The sequence below is a fragment of the Chiloscyllium plagiosum genome, chromosome 10, assembly GCF_004010195.1.
Source record: "Chiloscyllium plagiosum isolate BGI_BamShark_2017 chromosome 10, ASM401019v2, whole genome shotgun sequence".
NCBI lineage: Eukaryota > Metazoa > Chordata > Chondrichthyes > Orectolobiformes > Hemiscylliidae > Chiloscyllium > Chiloscyllium plagiosum.
The window spans coordinates 37,857,834-37,876,559 of NC_057719.1; the positions used below are offsets into that span (position 1 = coordinate 37,857,834).

General features: G+C 38.8%; 1 protein-coding gene and 1 long non-coding RNA gene across 6 annotated transcripts in view; one reads left to right on the forward strand and one right to left on the reverse strand.

Moving 5' to 3' along the window:
* Nucleotides 1–16,574, reverse strand: part of LOC122553531 — a 48,440-nt gene extending 31,866 nt beyond the window's left edge. The window contains exon 1 of the long non-coding RNA XR_006312755.1: nt 16,527–16,574. This is a non-coding gene — a long non-coding RNA (uncharacterized LOC122553531). The remainder of the gene's footprint in view (nt 1–16,526) is intronic.
* The window catches only part of tecpr2 (tectonin beta-propeller repeat containing 2), a 113,813-nt gene that overhangs the window by 78,027 nt on the left and 17,060 nt on the right, over nt 1–18,726 (forward strand). For all 5 annotated transcript variants that reach the window (XR_006312754.1, XR_006312753.1, XM_043697447.1 and 2 more), the window contains exon 17: nt 5,904–6,052. Coding sequence is in view for 3 of the 5 variants with exons in the window: in XM_043697447.1 (XP_043553382.1) it covers nt 5,904–6,052 (149 nt within the window). In the remaining 2 variants the exon portion in view is untranslated. The remainder of the gene's footprint in view (nt 1–5,903; nt 6,053–18,726) is intronic.

An 18,726-nucleotide genomic window follows, 5' to 3' on the forward strand; every position in this document is an offset into this window, starting at 1 on the left:
ACAAAAGTTGAAACTTTATTGCTGGAACAGCACAGCAGGTCAGGCAGCATCCAGGGAACAGGAGATTCGATGTTTCGGGCACAGGCCCTTCTTCAGGAAAGGACCTTTCCTGAAGAAGGGCCTGTGCCCGAAACGTCGAATCTCCTGTTCCCTGGATGCTGCCTGACCTGCTGTGCTGTTCCAGCAATAAAGTTTCAACTTTGATCTCCAGCATCTGCAGACCTCACTTTCTCCATGAATGACAAAAGTAAGGTACAACAAGTAATTCGGAAAACTAATAGAATGTAATAATTTTTTGAGAGAGAAATTGATTTCAAAAGTAGAGAGGTTAGCTTCAGTTAGACAGAGCACTGATGTGACCATGTCTGGAGTACTGAGTACAGTATTGATTACCTTATTCAAGGAAGGATTTACATACATTGGAGGCAGTTCAGGGAAGATGTATCAAACTGATAGTTGGAATGAGTGGGTTGTCTTATGAGGATAAGTTGGACAAGCTAGGCTTGCATTTGAGTTTAGCAGAGTAATAGGTGACATTATTGTAACACGAGAGAAGTCTTGGCATGGTAGATGTGGAGAGAAAGCTTTACAAATGTCAGTGTTACAAAATAAATGTCATCCATTTAAAACTGAGAAGAGATTTTTTTCTCAGAGGATTTTGAGTCTTTGGAACTCTTCCTGAAAAGATGTTGGGTTCATAGATCTTGAATGTTTTTAAGCCAAAGGTAGCCAGGTTCTTATTGGGCAAGTGGGTGAAAGGTTATTAGAGATTAGTGTAAATGTGGATTTGAGTTTACAATTAAATGAGCCATGATCTTATTGAGTGGTGGAACAGAGTTGAATTTAACATTCAATTTCAGAGGCAGGAACTTGAGTCAGAAGCAACACTGCTAAGCTTGAATAGGGTTTTACAAAGGAATGAGGGCAGACTTGGGTGCAGTGGATTGTGAAAGGAGCTTAGCAGCAACGATAGTTCAGGAACAATAGCAGATATTGAAAAAACAAATCCGTTAAATGGCCTGTTCCTCTAGTTTGTATGTTCTGTCTTGTAGATGGTGGACAGGTATAGGAGAGGGAGCAGGTTAATTACTTATGGGATTCCTAGCCTCTAACCTGCTATTGTAGTCACAGTATTTAGATCACTAATCCAATTCATTTTGTGGTCAATGGTAACTTTAAGGATGTTGATTTTGGAGGACTCGGCAATCATAGTGTATTAAATAGATTTGTTGGATATGGTAATTGCTTAGCATTTGTAAAGCACAATTTTTATATGCCGTTTGTCAACCCAAGCCTGGATACTGTCCAGGCCTTGCTTCGCTCTGGCATGGAATTAAGAGGGTAATGATGACACTGAAATTACTGTCAATAGTCAGAAAACGACCTTAGCCTTTGCCAATGCCCTGGAAGGAACCCATGAAGGAAGCTGCTGTTCTTACCTGATCTACCCCACATGTGACTTCAGACTCACAGCAATGTGGTTGACTCTTAACTTCCCTCTGGGCAATTAAGGATGGGCAAGAAACACTGGCCCAGCCAGCAATGCTCACATCCCTTGAATAAAGTAAATAAAATATTACATGCAGGTTTACCCTCAAGATTTATTTTCTGGGTTTTTTTGGTTTCTTTTGTTAGATTTTAAAACTTTCTGGTTTACCTCTCAATTTTGCTACATTTGTTTTTCTTTCAATTTGATACTATCCTTAATTTCTCCGATTAGCTCTCATTGGCTTATGTAGACAGTTTCTTCCTCATTGGAATGTACCTTTGCTGTGAAGCTTGGATTCGTTTTTTCAATATCTGCTAAACTCCTTTCACAATCCACTGCACCCAAGTCTGCACTCATTCCCTTTTAAAACCTTATTCAAGCTTAGCAGTGTTGTTTCTGACTCAAGTTCCTGCCTCTGAAATTGAATGTTAAATTCAACCATGCTCTGATCTCACTTTACTAGGGGGCATTTTACTGTGATATCATCTGTTAAAACTTGCATCATTGCACATCACCAGATCCAAAATAGCCTGCTGCCTGGTTGGATTCGCAATACATTGTTCAAGGAAACTGTCCTGAAAACATTGAATTCTTCCTCATGGTTTTTTTTCTCTGCCAATCTGAGCATCCCAATCTCCAAGAAGATTAAGGTCATCCCTGATGAGTGTGCTGTCTTTGTTACATGCCCTCATTATCTCTTCATTTGTTCTCTGTCCCACCAATTTAGCTACTATTAAGGGGCCTAGAGACACCTACTGGTTGATTATCCTTCCCTGCTGCCTACTTATTATTTATACACTTAATAGTTTATAGGAACAAATAATTTGATTAGTTTTTGTCTGTGTGAAACAGGGCATGTATGTGATAATTTCTGGTGTCCTTGTTTACAGTCATTATGCAGATTTAGTGGGCCGTCTTGAGTGTTCTGTGTGAAGGCAGCTTTTTGGCGCATTGAGAGATGCTGCTATATAGAATCGAATATTTGTTGCTGCAGATCATGCAAATTAAACATAGATTCTTGAATATGAAGGAAATAAGATGTTTTATGGGTAGCTTAACATTACTATTCAACAAGCAAAATCGAAAGTCTTTTTTCTCATTGCTTTAATCATTAGTTTATCACTTGAGATGATCTGAGAGTAGTTCCTTGTCATAATCCAAAAATAGTCTTGACAGACTGAACAAAATTCATTCCGTAGCTTAGTCATGGCCTCCTTCATTAATTTGAAAACGCAAAAACAAACTTTAAAGTTATATAATAGTGCTTCAACTAATCAAATGAAGATTTATTACAGTACTTGTAGCTATACAGAATTCATAAATTATCAATAATCTTCAATGTATCAGCAGAAATAGAAATGGAATGTAAAGCTGGGGAATTGTTGATGATTTTATTTGTCGGTGGAAGAGCTCGTGGGCATTCTTCTATCGAGAGAGCTTACTGTGTGTTGCAGCATACCTCAAATGGAAAACTTAAACAGTGTTGCAGAGTAGGTGTTATCCGACCCTGTGCTTTGGATCATGGTGACGTTGTTTAAAATCAAAACATTTTAACAGCTGTGTCATCATGTGATTAGTCTAGTGATAGCCAAAGCGTATGACATGTGACATTTTGATAACTGCTGATGTAGTAACCTTGCGTGAAAATATCTAAATGCCAAGTTGTGTCCACTATTCAAGGTTTTTTTCACATTCTGTATGATTTAAGGTAGATTATTGAATCTTTCATAAGCTATTGTGAACCATTGTCCAATTGTCATAGTAATCTGATTATTTTACGTCTTGCATGCTTAAGTCTACATGTTTCTAAACTGAGCAGCGATTCACTTGTAGTAAAATCAGTGATTTCACAGAGGGAGAAAAAAGTGTATATGTACGCACATGTGCACATGCTCAAGCTTACATAGACGCTTGGATCTATTCATAGCTGGGGCCTCATTCAGTTGACAACATTATAACCTAAGTCAGAAAATGGAGTGTTGAATTCTCACAAGTATAGTGTTCCTTGTTCCCTCTTTAGTGCTGAGATGCGATAATTGACAGGCACTATCTTTTGACTGAGAAGTTACAAGGAGTCTTCTCTGCTTACTGTGGTGATTGAGACATGTACAAACAATCCCATAGTACTATTGCAAAGCAATGAGGAATTACAGCCATTATTCCTCCCTCAATGTAAACTATTAAAACTGGCTTACCCACTATTTTATCTAATTTCTGTTGTGAGCGTCTTCGTGTGCCAAGGATAACTGCTGCATTCAACTAAAATGTGTGAGCTTCCAAATCAGTTATTTGATTGCTTTATTCTGAGGCCATTCCTATATAAATTGAAGTTTATTTTTAAAAAGAAGCATGCTTAAATTACTGCATGCAATCTACATCAGCCATACCAGTACAACTATGAAATACTTCTTAGAGACACTAGTTTAGTGATTTCCTTTTTATGTCAGTAAAAATGCATCATGTTTCAACATCTCTGCTTTATAACACAGTTATATTTACAAACCAATTCACTCTATGCACATAGTTGAAAAAGCATTCCAGAGACAAATGGAAAGAATTTGTCGTTGCTGAACCATGATGCTGCTGATGGAATGTTAACCTTGAAATATTTAGCTGTATGCAGCTTTTGAAATGCTGCTTCTGGCTAAGTCATATGAAATACTATACAGTATAATGATAGCTATTCTAGTATTTGTACCATGATACTTCTGTCAGTGTGGTGAAAGTTCTTTTTTGTCTCTTAAACTGTCTGTTCCTGTAGCAAAGCTTATTATTTAAATTGAAATTTAAATTGCCTCTGTTCAGTGAACACTGTCTAAATTACGTTATATTGAGAAAGTAGTGGTGAGCTGCTGCCCTGATCTGCTGCAGTCTTTGGAATGTAGGGGCATCTGCAGTGCTGCTGGAAGGGAGTTTCAGGATTTTTACCAGCATTAGTGAAGGAATAGTGAAATTTCGACTCAGAATGGTGTGTGGTTTGGAGGGAAACTTACAGGAATTCCCATGCGTCTTGTCCTTCTGGTGGTAAAGGTTGTGAGCTAAGAAGGTGCTGTCAGAGGAGCTTTGGTGAATTACTGTGGTGTGTCTTGTAGACAGAACACTGTATGTTGATGGTGAAAGGGATGAATATTGGAAGGTAGTGGATGTGGTACCAATAAAGGGGGTGTTTTGTCCTGAATTGGAGCTCCTTGTACGTTCTTGATTTGTACCATGCAGCCAAGTGGAAATTATGCCATCATATTCATGCCTTGTGCTTTGTAGATGATAGATGAGTAGTGGGGATCCAGGAGCTAAAATATTCTCCACAGAAGTCCTAGCACCAGACCTGCACTCGTAGCCATGGTATAGAGTAGATCCAGAGGTAAAAACAATGACTACAGATGCTGGAAACCAGATTCTGGATTAGTGGTGCTGGAAGAGCACAGCAGTTCAGGCAGCATCCAAGGAGCTTTGAAATCGACGTTTCGGGCAAAAGCCCTTCATCAGGAATAAAGGCAGTGAGCCTGGATCCAGTTCAGTTTCCAGTCAGTAGTAACCCCTAAAATGTTGACAATGGGTTTTCAACATATAATACCATTGAACATCAAGAGTATTCTCTCTCATTGGAGATGGACATTATCTAATATTGTATTCTTCTTAGTTTATCTTTACGCATTCTTTGCTCCCCTTTGGGGAAATTGGGGAAGTGGTGGAAGAATTCATTGGCCATGGAATAAGAATTCATTTGGCCTAGAAGTCCGGGTGGGGATGGAACACAGAACTTCTGGCTGAGACAGATACTATCACTACTACAGTACCTCCAAATAAAGTATATTGAGCTGAACATATCACCCTGGCTTTCTACAGAATTCAAATAAGTCTGCCTTATCAACTACTCTCTACATCTCTACGAAAGATGGTTATTTGCAGTATGAAGTTAACTGATCTTTAGTCTCTAACATCTAAGATATGTTATTTCCAAGGAAAACTGAAACTACATCAAAGCATTTCTTTTCAGGAATATTTTTCATCCTACTTCAAATAGTTCCTTTTGTCTGCTAGGTGCAAGTACTATTTGTGGGGCTTAGCTGTTCTAGCTATAGTGAAATGATGGCACAGGTAATTCTGCAGATAATCATTGTTTTAGGTTATACTTGTCCATATCCTTTAGTTTCCTAAACATTTGCTGGAGCCTTAGGTAGTTGGTGAAAATAGAGCAGAATAAAATGATGCAGGTTAACAACTGCATTTGCTTTCCTCTCTCACTGTCACTTTCGCTGTCAATTTTTCTCTCCTGCTTTGAGATTTAACTTCTCTCCAGCATTTAATATCACTTCCAACTATGTTTCTTATCTAAAACTTCAGTGCTAAGTGCTTTATTTTCAGATGCAGAATTGCTGCATTCTGTGTGACTAAATATTTTTCCTCTCTTCAGGCAGTATAAAACTATCAAGCTTAGCATGTGGAGGGCAGCACGTATGGGCTTGTGATGTTGATGGAATTATTTACTTCCGCGTGGGGACACAACCATTGAACCCCAGCATGATGCTTCCTGCTTGGATAACCATTGAGCCGCCAGAACAGGTAAGCACCTAAAATATATATCTATCTTCATTTTGCTTATTATAGCAAAGGATGTCTGTAATGGGAACTGAACTGCTTCTGCACTTTGGAAACCCAGCATTAAGAATATCTAGCTTATGTGTAAAGGTATGTGTCAAATTCATTGTTGACTACTCTAATATTACACCTTAACAAAAAAAAATTCAATAAATACATCGGTGTCATTTTTTTAACTTCCCAAATTAGCCCTGTTTATCATTTCTCAGTCACTCGTCATTAGGGAAAGTTTTGCACTGCACTGAGAAGCTCCAATTGCATTTCTTCTGAAAAAATGAGACTCCACACACACACACAGCTATTTGCAGGATCATTGAGCTTGTTCAGCAGTAATTATCATAGTGCCACAGAACTGTTACAGTGCAGGCTGAGGCCATTCGACGCATCATTCCTGCACCAGTTCTATTACCTTGTGCCAATCTGCTGTATTTTCCCCATATCTCTACATACTATTCCTACCCAAATAATCATCCAATGTCCACTTGGATGCTTCAATTGGACCCGTCTCCATCACATTTGCAGGCAGTGCATTCCATACCTTAACTACTTACTCATATCACCCATGTTGTCAATTTGCTACATTTGCACATCACTTTAAGCCTGTGCCCTCTAGTTCTTTTCTTCTGATATGAGCAGGAAAAGTTTCTTCCTGTCTATTCTATCTGGCCCGTTCATGATTTTGAAACCTCAACCAGATCACCTCTTAAGGAGAACAGTCTCAACGTTTTCAATCTATCCTCATAATTAAAGTTGCCTATTCCTGGAACCCATTCTTATAAATTACTTCTGCGTGTGCTTCAATACATTCACATTTTTCTGTAATGTGCTGCCCACTCTGTACACAATACTTCACCTTGTAATTTCAATACCACCTCGTTGCTCTTGTATTCTATACTCCTATTAAAGCGGAGGACACTATGCTTTATTAACTGCTTTCTCCACCTCTTATGCCACCTTCAATGAGTTCCGTTCATATGTACCCATCTCCTACTGCTCATGCACCTTTAAGAAGTGTACTCCTTATAATTTGTAGGAAATCTCTGTTGAGCTCTGTTGCATTTAAAAGGAAGGTACAGAATTACAAGGGAGAAGGGTGTAGAGTCATAGAGGTAAAAACAATGACTGCAGATGCTGGAAACCAGATTCTGGATTAGTGGTGCTGGAAGAGCACAGCAGTTCAGGCAGCATCTAAGGAGCAGCAAAATCGACGTTTCGGGCAAAAGCCCTTCATCATTCCTGATGAAGGGCTTTTGCCCGAAACGTCGATTTCGCTGCTCCTTAGATGCTGCCTGAACTGCTGTGCTCTTCCAGCACCACTAATCCAGAAAGTAGAGTCACAGCATCGTAGGGATGTACAGCACAGAAACAGTCCCTTCGGTCCAACCCGTCCATGCCGACCAGATATCCCAAACCAATCTAGTCCCCCTTGCCAGTACCTGACCCATTTACTTCTAAACCCTTCCTATTCGTATTCCCATCCAGATGCCATTTAAATGTTGCAATTGTACCAGCCTCCACCATTTCCTCTGGCAGCTCATTCCATACCCGTACCACTCTCTGTGTGCAAAAGGTTGGCCCTTAGGTCCCTTTTATATCTTTCCCCTCTCAGCCTAAATCTTATCCCTCTAGTTCTGGACTCCCCCCTCCCCTACCCCAGAGAAGAGACTTTGTCTGATTCCTGAAGAAGGGCTTATGCCCGAAACGTCGATTCTCCTGTTCCCTGGATGCTGCCTGACCTGCTGCGTTTTTCCAGCAACACATTTTCAGCTCTGATCTCCAGCATCTGCAGTCCTCACTTTCTCCACTTTGTCTGTTTATCCTATCCATGCTTCTCTTAATTTTGTAAACTTCTATAAGGTCACCCCTCAGTCTCCGATGCTCCAGGGAAAACAGCCCCAGCCTATTCAACCTCTCCTGACCTAAACAGTCTGCTTATATATAATAAATCAAAGAACTACCGATACTGGAATTCTGAAACAAAAACAGAAATTGCTGGAAAACTCAGCAAATCTGGCATAATCTTTGCAGAGAGAGCAGAGTTAACATTTTAAGAAGGTGAGTTCTTCAGAATTGATAGTAGCAGTATATAAAGGTGGTATATAAGCTGAAGACAAGGAGTGGGAGTGTGGGGAAGGAGTGAATGAATAGGTGGCAATGGAGTCCAGAAGACCTGCATCTGTACTTTGAAATTTTATTCCATTCTAATTCCTTAGCCTGGTCAATTTGCTACTTGTTCCCTCTTGTTGTATATTGCTTAGATTTAAATAGCAACACAGAGTGAGTACAGTGATGTCACTGATTGCATTTGAAGCTGTGAACCATAATTTATTTTTCCAACGTTCCATTCTTTCATTTCCCCATACTAAAATCCACTTTTCTCATTGCTTGAGATCAGTAAGTATTGTCTCATTTGGAGCTGTGATTCCATAAGTGCAGTTTTTTTTGTGTGTAACCTTAGAGATTTGGGTAGCCTGTTTGACTGCAAAAAGTGAGCACAGTTTTTACCTTTGCCAGCATCGGTATGCACACTTTACAGTAGAGGATTGTAAATGTGACCCAAATGATAGAACATAAAGACTGGTGGATTACTTTTCCCATTATCAAATTCAGGTCACTGAGGATAATTGTAGCTTCTGCTATATTTCACTGGTTGAGATCAATTAAATTTACTACAGAGAATAGGTACTTTTTAAATTTATATCATTTACTGAAACTCTGAATAATTTACTTTGAAGGATACCCTAAAGTCTATTTTTAAAGCTTAATATTAAAATAAGCCTGTTCGTGAGTCATATTAAAGTTCAAACCATACTTAGAGTAAAATATTCATACTGAGGACCAAATGGTATTCCTGATAGCTTTATTTAGAAACAGCACTGGCATTGTTTCACAACGCAAGTCCGCAAGTTGGCTACATTGAAGATGGTATGGAAATCTATGTCACTTGTAAATGTAACTCTTACACCACATTTTGTCCTAACTACTGCATGGCTTTGTAACTGATGCAAGTGATTTTCAGTACACCTTGGGTTTTCTGCACCTGTACAGATCAACTTTATCCAGAGTAACTGTTGCAAAGTTAATTAAGATTGTGGATCTCAGACTGAATAGGGTAAGCCACCTGCATATAAGAAATAAAAATTGTTACAAATGGGGTTCATAAAGTTCCGGTAAGGGCTATAATGGAAAGCGAAAGACAAGGGTTTACCCAAATTCAGGCAGCACTGACACCTGATGAGAGATTAGATTGATTAAGACTGCATTGTGTTACGACAAGAGGTAAACCCTCCTGCTTAATTTAAACCAGCAACATGGAAAAGATCTACCCTATGTAGTAACCTGTGAAAATTCGAGAGGCCAAGAACTATTTAACGTAAAAATTAACAACTTCTTAAAGTATAATAAAGAATAATCAACTAACAACTATTTACAACTCTAACCTATCTTTTACTTTCCCTTCTATAATATTAGTCTGATTAAAACCCAAGATTAAGATTTACCAAAAATTTAAATTTTCAAAACCAGCCAGATGTCGAATCTTCACTTATATCTTCCTCAGTCTTCTTTTCTTCTTCTTAGGGATTACTGTTTCACAGGTTACTGATCAATAAAGGACCTTTAAGAGAGCTATTCTCCGAGCAGTCTGCAGATGCTGGTGGCTTAGCAGTTCTCCTCCCAACTGTTCAACTTTCTCCGGTCTAATACCCCCAAAGCATCTGATTGTGTCATTGGCTTTTAAGATTGTCAATATACTAAATTCAACTTGATTGGAGTTTGGTATTTTTGGGGGTATAAATTAAATTGATTGGCCTAATTCAAATTTGTTTTGTCTCCAGGCAACCAGCTACCCTGGCTGCTGGACCACATTACATTCTATCTTGTTCAGAACATTTGGTGCTGTCAGGTAGTTCTGCTCGCTTTTAACTCTCTTAAAGGTACAGTGCATCCACATCTTCATGATGATTGACTCGAGTTTAGAAAAATGAAGGAGCTTAAAAAATCGTTTAAAATTCTAACAGACTAGATAAGGTAAACACAGGAAAGATGCTCCTGATGACCAGCGCGTTCAGAATCAGGGCTCGCAGTCTAAAAATATGTGGTGGGCCATTTCGGACTTAGATGAGGAGAACATTCTTCTCCCAATGAATGATAAGTCTGTGGAATTCTCTGCCACAGAATTCTCTAGAGGTCTAAAATTTGAATGTTTTCAAGAAGGTGTTAGATGTAGTAGTGATTTGGATCATCAGATCGAATGGCAGAGCAGGCTTGAAAAGTTGAATAACCTGTGCTTCTCTGGATTTGAGGAGATTTTGCGTTAAGAAAACGACAATGAGAAGATAGTGAGAGCTGATGTATGGTTAATCTTGCATGGTTTCCGTTGCAATTATTCATGGGTACTATTTCTGGCCCACTGCCTTAGCACAATATCAGTGGACATGAGGTTAGTTTCTATATTTATACCAAATTTATCCCACTCTGTCTCATCCTGGCATTTCTACTGCTCCAAAACAGAAAAACACTAAAGAATGAGAAGTGACCAAAACCCACTCAGAGCTGATTTTCTTGTTTGAAGAGTCTTTAAGAATATTGATCTTCTGATAATATTTATCAAAGGTACTAGACTAATTAGTTAAACTCCTTGTGAGCAGCTGTTTACAACCATTAATATCCAAATTTGAGTTCCTAAATTATTTGTATCAACATTTCAGGCAATATTAACATTAATGCTTCCCAACTTCCTTTCATGTTCCATACAGACTCTTAAACAAATAAAATTAATTATTTCTTGGTAATTTATTGAAGTCAGCCAATATTCAGGAACTAAAGTTAGAATCATAGCTGTTGTTAATGTAAACATTGATTAGGAAAATAATTAGGTTCCGAAGGTTTGGTTGCAGTGATTCGGCTTTAACTATTAACTGATGGACAATCTGCAGTTGAGTTTTAAGGTGAATATAAATTGGTGAAATTAATATTAGATTGAAGAATTGATAACAGCACTAGATAACCAGAATATTAAATAGATTAAACCCTATGTGTTAGTAGTTAGCAATGTTAGCAGAGCTTCTGTGACCTGGTCTTTATGAGCTGATGTGGTTGAGTGGTATTAGCCTTCTGAGACATTATAGGTATGAACCTCTATTAGTGCTAGATTCCCTGCTTCTAGCTAAGTTTGTCTTATGCCCTGGTAACCATATTTGAACTAACTACCTTAAATTTCACATTTAATTAATCTTTTTGACTGGGGAAGCTGTACAATCTTAACATATGTGATCTCCCCACCCTTAGAAATGCACATTCCTATTTTAGACATAGCTGCCCATATAACCAAAGTAATACAAGCTGAACCAGAAACTGAAGATGCAACTTCACTGTCAAAAACATTATTGTGCTCATATACAATTTCCAAATTAAATTCATCATTTGTCTGACATATTGGAAGAGTTCAATGCTCTTGTGCCAATTACCTTACAAAGTCCTATTCATAACCATCCAGATAACATCAGATTAATGTGACACCATAACTTGGATATGCCAGATTACTTGTTCATTCCTTGCATCAGGCCTTTGCGAAGAAACAATCTCCAGTCTGTAATTATGATTTTAATTTTGTTGTACCTAAAATTACCTTCCAGCACGTAATCTTCAGCATTGTAGTCAGAGGTGATATTGACAACTATGATCTGGCAGACTAACTAAGCATTTGCTTTGTAAATGACCTTTGTAAGATTAAAAGTGCCATTCTGAAAGTAGGTTGAGAAAACTGGCCCCTTGCATTATCTAAGCATGCATTGTGTATGATAATTTTCATTAGGTTTTTCTTTCAGTTCAAAACTCAACTTTCGAGTGGTTTTTAAAAATTTACCATATTGTTGATTATCTCAAGTGATGAATTGTAAAGCTAGACGTTTTTCATGAAGCTCTTGGACTTTAGATCTGTGTGAAGTTTTGTGTCACCTAGGAAATATTTTGGGGTCTTGTAACAAGGTATGTCTATGAGTGGACATGTAGAGTCCTTACATGCATCAACAGGACCGTCTAGATGTTATCTAATATGTAGAGTGCTTAGGAGTGCCATTAGGATCGAACAATTGCTCCTAACTTAAGAATGCTGTACAGTAAGACTTGATCTATATTCATCCAGGGTTCATTTATTCTAGTTAATTCAGTATTTTATGGACAACTTTTACATAGTAAAATAGTCAGGCTGTAATCATCCTTTCATAATTTAAAAAAAAATCTCAAATTCAAATGTCAGGAATTGATTTGAGTGGATTTGTCAATAGGGAACTTCAGAAGTAGTATTTATGATTGAAATAAATAGAAGTTTGTTTATTTGCAACATTGATAAATATCAAAATGTTTTTAAGTCAAGATAAGTAAGTCTTGCAGCAAATGAGTGAACTCCGTCTCTGCGATAAAAATAACTAAAAGTAATTCAATAAAACTGCAAACTTCTTGGCTATTTGAGTGCTCCACGGAAAATAATCCATGCATTCTAGTCTCACACATTTTGAAGGCCTTTCGTCCACAAGGCATATTTAGTAGCACGTTGCTTTTAGAACATGATTTGGAGATGCCGGTGTTGGACTGGGATGTACAAAGTTAAAAATCACAACAGGTTATAGTCCAACAGGTTTAATTGGAAGCACACTAGGTTTCGGAGCGACGCTCCTTCATCAGGTGATAGTCCTTCATCAGGTGACTATCATCAGGACTATCTCCTGATGAAGGAGCGTCGCTCCGAAGGCTAGTGTGCTTCCAATTAAACCTGTTGGACTATAACCTAGTGTTGTGTGATTTTTAGCTTTTAGAACACTTTTTCCACCTACGTAAGCTGGAATTCTTCTATTGAAGGTAATTATTGTGTAAATGTGTAACAGTCAGCATGTGACAGCAAGTTTTCAAAGGGAGTATCGATGTTTTTGTTAGGAAAATTCTCTTCACTGAGATTTTATTACATTTATGGCAGTTTCTTATCTGTAGAAAATCTGTTGTACTGAATGAGCCATCAGTTCACAGTCCCAATTAATCCTGGTTTTAGCACACTATGATTTATTTCTTTTGGAAAACAAAATCAAGCATTACACTGGAGACAAGAAAAAAATTGTCCGAGAAGCAAAAAAGGAAATATGACAAGTTAAATAATCAAATTCCCTTCATCCTAAGGCCTCAACGGTTTACATGGGCTTAGAACTAAACAAAACAACACAAGTCAAATATTTTGCTAAGCTGATGCTACTTGAATGTAGTCCACACTCCTTATGGCCATGGTGGTTTGTTTGTGATTTGAAACCGTGCAACTTCATTACATGTTCAGATTTCGGATCTTTCTTGGCACATGCTAATGCATCAACTAAATAATGCAATGCTAAGGGAAGTATAACCAAGTTACCAAAAGACTAGATGTGACTATTTTATTGGTTGTTTGTATTCATTCTGATCCTGTAACTTTGTTTCACTGTGTTTAGAACAATACTTAGATTAAAGCAGCATCTCCCATTCTGACCCACCCTGAAAGCCCATGAATTATTTTCTGGTGCACAAGTCATTGCAAAATAGTTAGACTTTCCTTGGCGGTCTGTAGTTGTAAAAGAGGGGTAGTTTGCTCTTATATGCCTAGATGTAACTCCAGACCCACAGCAATACAGTTGATCCTTAACGTCCTCTGAAATGGCCAAGTTAGCCACTGCAAAGAAGTCAAATTAGAATAAAACCAGACTTTAACTTGGACACAGAAAAGATAATGGCAACCCCACCTAGCTGACCTGCAAATTCCTCCTCACTAACACCTGAGGATTTGTACCAACATTGAGAGAGCTGTCCCATAAACTAGTGAAGCAACAATCTAACAGAAGTTTTAAAATAGTGATGGAAAAGGAAAGACCAGACCTAAAAATTGAAGTTCTAAATTGGAGAAAGGCCAATTTTGACGGTGTTAGGTAAGATCTTTCAAAAGCTGATTGGGGGCAAATGTTTGCAGGTAAAGGGACGGGCTGGAAAATGGGAAACCTTCAGAAATGAGATAACGAGAGTCCAGAGAAAGTATATTCCTGTTAGGGTGAAAGGAAAGGCTGGTAGATATAGGCAATGCTTGATGACTAAAGAAATTGAGGGTTTGGTAAAGAAAAAGAAGGAAGCATATGTCAGGATAGATCGAGTGAATTCTTAGAAGAGTATAAAGATAGTAGGAGTATACTTAAGAGGGAAATCAGGAGGCAAAAAGAGGACATGAGATAGCTTTGGCAAATAAGGTTAAGGAGAATCCAAAGTTTTTTACAAATATGTTAAGAACAAAAGGGTAACTAGGGAGAGAATAGGGCCCCTCCAAGATCAGCAAGGCGGCCTTTGTGTGGAGCTGTAGGAAATGGGCAGATACTAAACGAGTAGTTTGCATCAGTATTTACTGTGGAAAAGGACATGGAAGATATAGTCTGTAGGGAAATAGATGGTGACATCTTGAAAAATGTCCATATTACAGAGGAGGAAGTGCTGGATGTCTTGAAATGCATAAAAGTGGATAAATCCCCAGGACCTGATCAGGTGTACCCTAGAGCTCTGTGGGAAGATAGGGAAGTGATTGCTGGGCCTCTTACTGAAATACTTGTATCATTGATAGTCACAGGTGAGGTGCCAGAAGACTGGAGATTGGCTAACGTGTTGCCACTGTTTAAGAAAGGTGGTAAGGACAAGCCAGGAACTATAGACATCGGTGGTGGGCAAGTTGTTGGAGGAAGTCTTGAAGGACAGGATGTACATATATTTGGAAAGGCAAGAACTGATTAAGAATAGCGCTACTGCTGATCAAGCTGATAACATACTAAAGGACGCTATTGCTCGACAATGACATAGTGGGCTCACAGAAGGTGATGAGGGATTAAGAGGGAAAAACATACTTAAGCTCATCCTCACCAATCTGCCAGCTGTAAATACACCTGACCATGACAATATGTTAAGAATAATTTCTGCATAGTTCTTGTGGAGATAAAGTTCTGTATTCATATTGTGACTCCACAGATCCTGTTGCATCCATATCCTGAAAATTTGTGTTGCATAGTTTCCTGCACCCAGCCTGCTGTTCCAGTACAGCTACAACACTGGCATCAATCCAATATATGGAAAATTGTCCAAGTTTAGACTGTCAAGTGGCAAATAACATGGCACACAAGTGCCAGGCAATGACTATCTCCAACAAGACAGAATCTAACCATTTTCCCTTGACATTCAATGGTATTAGAACCACCAAATCCCTCCTTACCAACATCTTGGGTGCTGCTGTTGAGCAGGAACTAAATTGAATCAGTGATATAAATATTGTGGTTACAAAAGCTGGTCTGAGCCAGAGGTCCTGCAATAAGTAACTCACCTCTTGACTCCCAAACACCTGGGCGGCACGGTGGTTCAGTGGTTAGCACTGCTGCCTCACTGCACCAAGGTCCCAGGTTCAATTCCAGCCTCGGCTGACTGTGTGGAGTTTGCACATTCTCCCCGTGTCTGCGTGGGTTTCCTCCGGGTGCTCCGGTTTCCTCCCACAGTCCAAAGATGTGCAGGTTAGGTGAATTGGTCATGCTAAATTGCCCATGCTAAATTGCCCATAGTGTTAGGTGCATTAGTCAGGGGTAAATGTAGGGGAATGGGTCTGGGTGGGTTGCTCTTCGGAGGGTCGGTGTGGACTTGTTGGGCTGAAGGGCCTATTTCCACACTGTAGAGAATCTAATCTAATCTAATCTATCCCCAAGTTGCAAGTCAGAACTATGATGGAATATTGCCTGCTTTCTTGGATGAATGCGGCTGCAATATCACTTGGCTTGACACCATCAAAGACAGAACAGCCTGCTTGATTAGCATCACATTCGTTCGCTCCACCATCGACACATGTAGAGGTAGACCATCTACAAGATGCACGATAGAATTTCACCAAGGTTTCTCAGACAACGTCTTCTAAATCCATGACCACTTCAATCCAGAAGTATAAGGGCAGTTGATATGGGAACACCACCATCTGCAAGATCCCCTCCAAGATATACTTGGAAATGTGCTCCTATCCTTTAGTATGAAGGAAAAGCCTACTTGACCTCTCCCACCAATCTACCAGGTGTATCTGACCAAGACAGTATTGATAAGAGTAACCACTACCTAGTCCTTGGTAAAACAAAGTCCCATCTTCAGGCATAAGGAAAATCTCTAGCATCTCAAATGGCACAATCACCATCATGCTAAATGGGATAGATCTGTTCTGAATCTATCAGTTCAAAACTGAACAATCATGAGGCACTGTGGACTGTTAGTAGCAGAAGAATAATATTCAAACACATTGGTCACCTCAATGGCCCAACTCGACTAATGCTTTCAAGTAGAGGATCAATACGAGTTGATTGAGAAATGCAGGAGAGCATGCCAAGAGCAGCACCAGACATATTTAAAATGAAATGCCAACCTGTTAAAGCTACAAATTGAGATCCGAGCAAACCTTGCCTTTCTAAATGGTTGGGTAGACAACTTCAGTTTGCATAAACTCTCCTTGTAATTAAACCCTTGGAGTTCACGGATCTTTCTGGTAAGTCTATAGTGCACATCCTCTAAGGTCACGACAGACTTACTAACTTGTGGTGGCCCAGGACTGCAACAGTACTGCAATGTTGGTCTAACTATATATAGCTGAAATATGACTCCTGCCTCCTTGTAGGCTAGTTCTCGAGTTACAAAAGCGACTGTTTATGTATTTTTTTTGTTCAGCGGTTCATAATAAGTTAACAGTCTATGTACCTAGACTCCCATGTCTTCTAGAACCTTTACTGCTTCTAACTTTTCATCAATTCTACACTTTTTATATCACATTTACTTGCATTGAAATGTATTTGTCACAGGTTTGCCCTAAATTTATTTATGATATTTAATGCATAAATATTTCTTATTGCATCCATCTACATTGGTTACAGTATCAACAATCTTTGCATCATTTCATCATCTGTGTTCTTCACATAATATCTGTGCAGGAATAAACCATTTAGACTTTCATGTGTGCTCTCTTGGCACTATTTTTCCAGGTTATCCTCACATTCCTTGATATTATTAGCTACTAGAAATCTCTTAATTTCTGTTGAACATACTCAGTGACAGCTTCTACAGCCCATGGGGTAGAGAATTCCATAGATTCACTCCCATCTAAGTGAAGAAATTCCTTCTAGTCTCAACCCGAAATATTAAATGGTTTGCCTGTTATTCTGCGATTGTGTCTTCTGGTCCTAGATCCACCTGCAAGCTAATTTAGTGACTAATAAATAAGGACAGCTAATCTCTCACCATTTTATGAAATACTCTGCACCTCTATTCCTCCTAGCAAAGTGGATAACACCACATTTATATGCATTATATTCAATCTGCTATGTTAAAAACATTAGGAACAGGAGTAGACAACTCAGCTTGTCTATGTTCTTGCCCACTCATGTAGCCTATCAAAATCCCCTTAAAGCCTCTTTGCATTATCCTCATAGTACGTATTCCCAACAAGTTCTACCAACTTAGAAATATTGCACTAGGTACCACGTCCACATCATTGATAGAGATTATGAACAGCTGGGACCAAAGAAAAATCCTTGTGTTACCCCTTTGCTGACAGTCTGGCAACCTGAGAATGGCCCATTTATTCTTACACTCTGTACGTATGAAAGATTGAACCAAATTCAGAGGGTTTATTTCTGTAGACCAAGAAGTAGATTTGTAGCATAAAGAAGAGGAACAGACATTTTCTAATATGTATAGACAAGATGTTTCTTGATTAGCTTATTTCCAAAAACAATGCTGGGTCTAATTTGGGGAATGAAGTGGATGAGAGGTTAGTATGGGATTATTCAGGGAAGTGATTTTTTTAAAAATTCATTAATGGGATGAGGGTGTCACTAGCTAGGCCAGCATTTATTGTCCATCCCTAAGTGCCCAGAGGGCAGTTAAGAATCAACCACATATAGATAAGGAGGTGAAGAAGACATTTAGCATGTTTGCCTTCATTGCTCAGACCATTGAATATAGGAGTTTGGACTCTTATATTTGAAGTTGCACAGAACATTGGTGAGGCCTTTTCTGGAGTACTGTGTGCTGTTCTGGTCTCCATGTTATTGGAAGGATATTATTAAGCTGGAGAGGGTTCAGATGAGATTTACCAGGATGTTGAGGTTTATAAAGTAATAAGGGGTATAGATAAGGTGAAAGAATGGCAGGTGTCTTTTCCCTACGGTGGGGGATTTAAAGTGTAGGGGGAATATTTCTAAGGTGAAAGGAGAAAAATTTAAAAAAGACATGAGAGGCCATTTTTTGACATAGAGTGGTTCATGTATGGAATGAACTTCCAGAGGAGGTGGTGGATACGGCTACAGTTACAATGTTTAAAAGACATTTAAGATCAGTTTATGAATAGAAAATGTTTGTAGAGATATGGGCTAAGCACAGGCAGGTGGAACTACCTTAGTTTTTAGATCATAAGACATAGGAGTGGAAGTAACGCCATTTGGCCCATCGAGTCCACTCTGCCATTCAATCATGGCTGATGGGCATTTCAATGCCACGTACCCACACTCTCCCCGTAGCCCTTAATTCCTTGCAAGATTAAGAATTTATCAGTCTCTGCCTTGAAGATATTT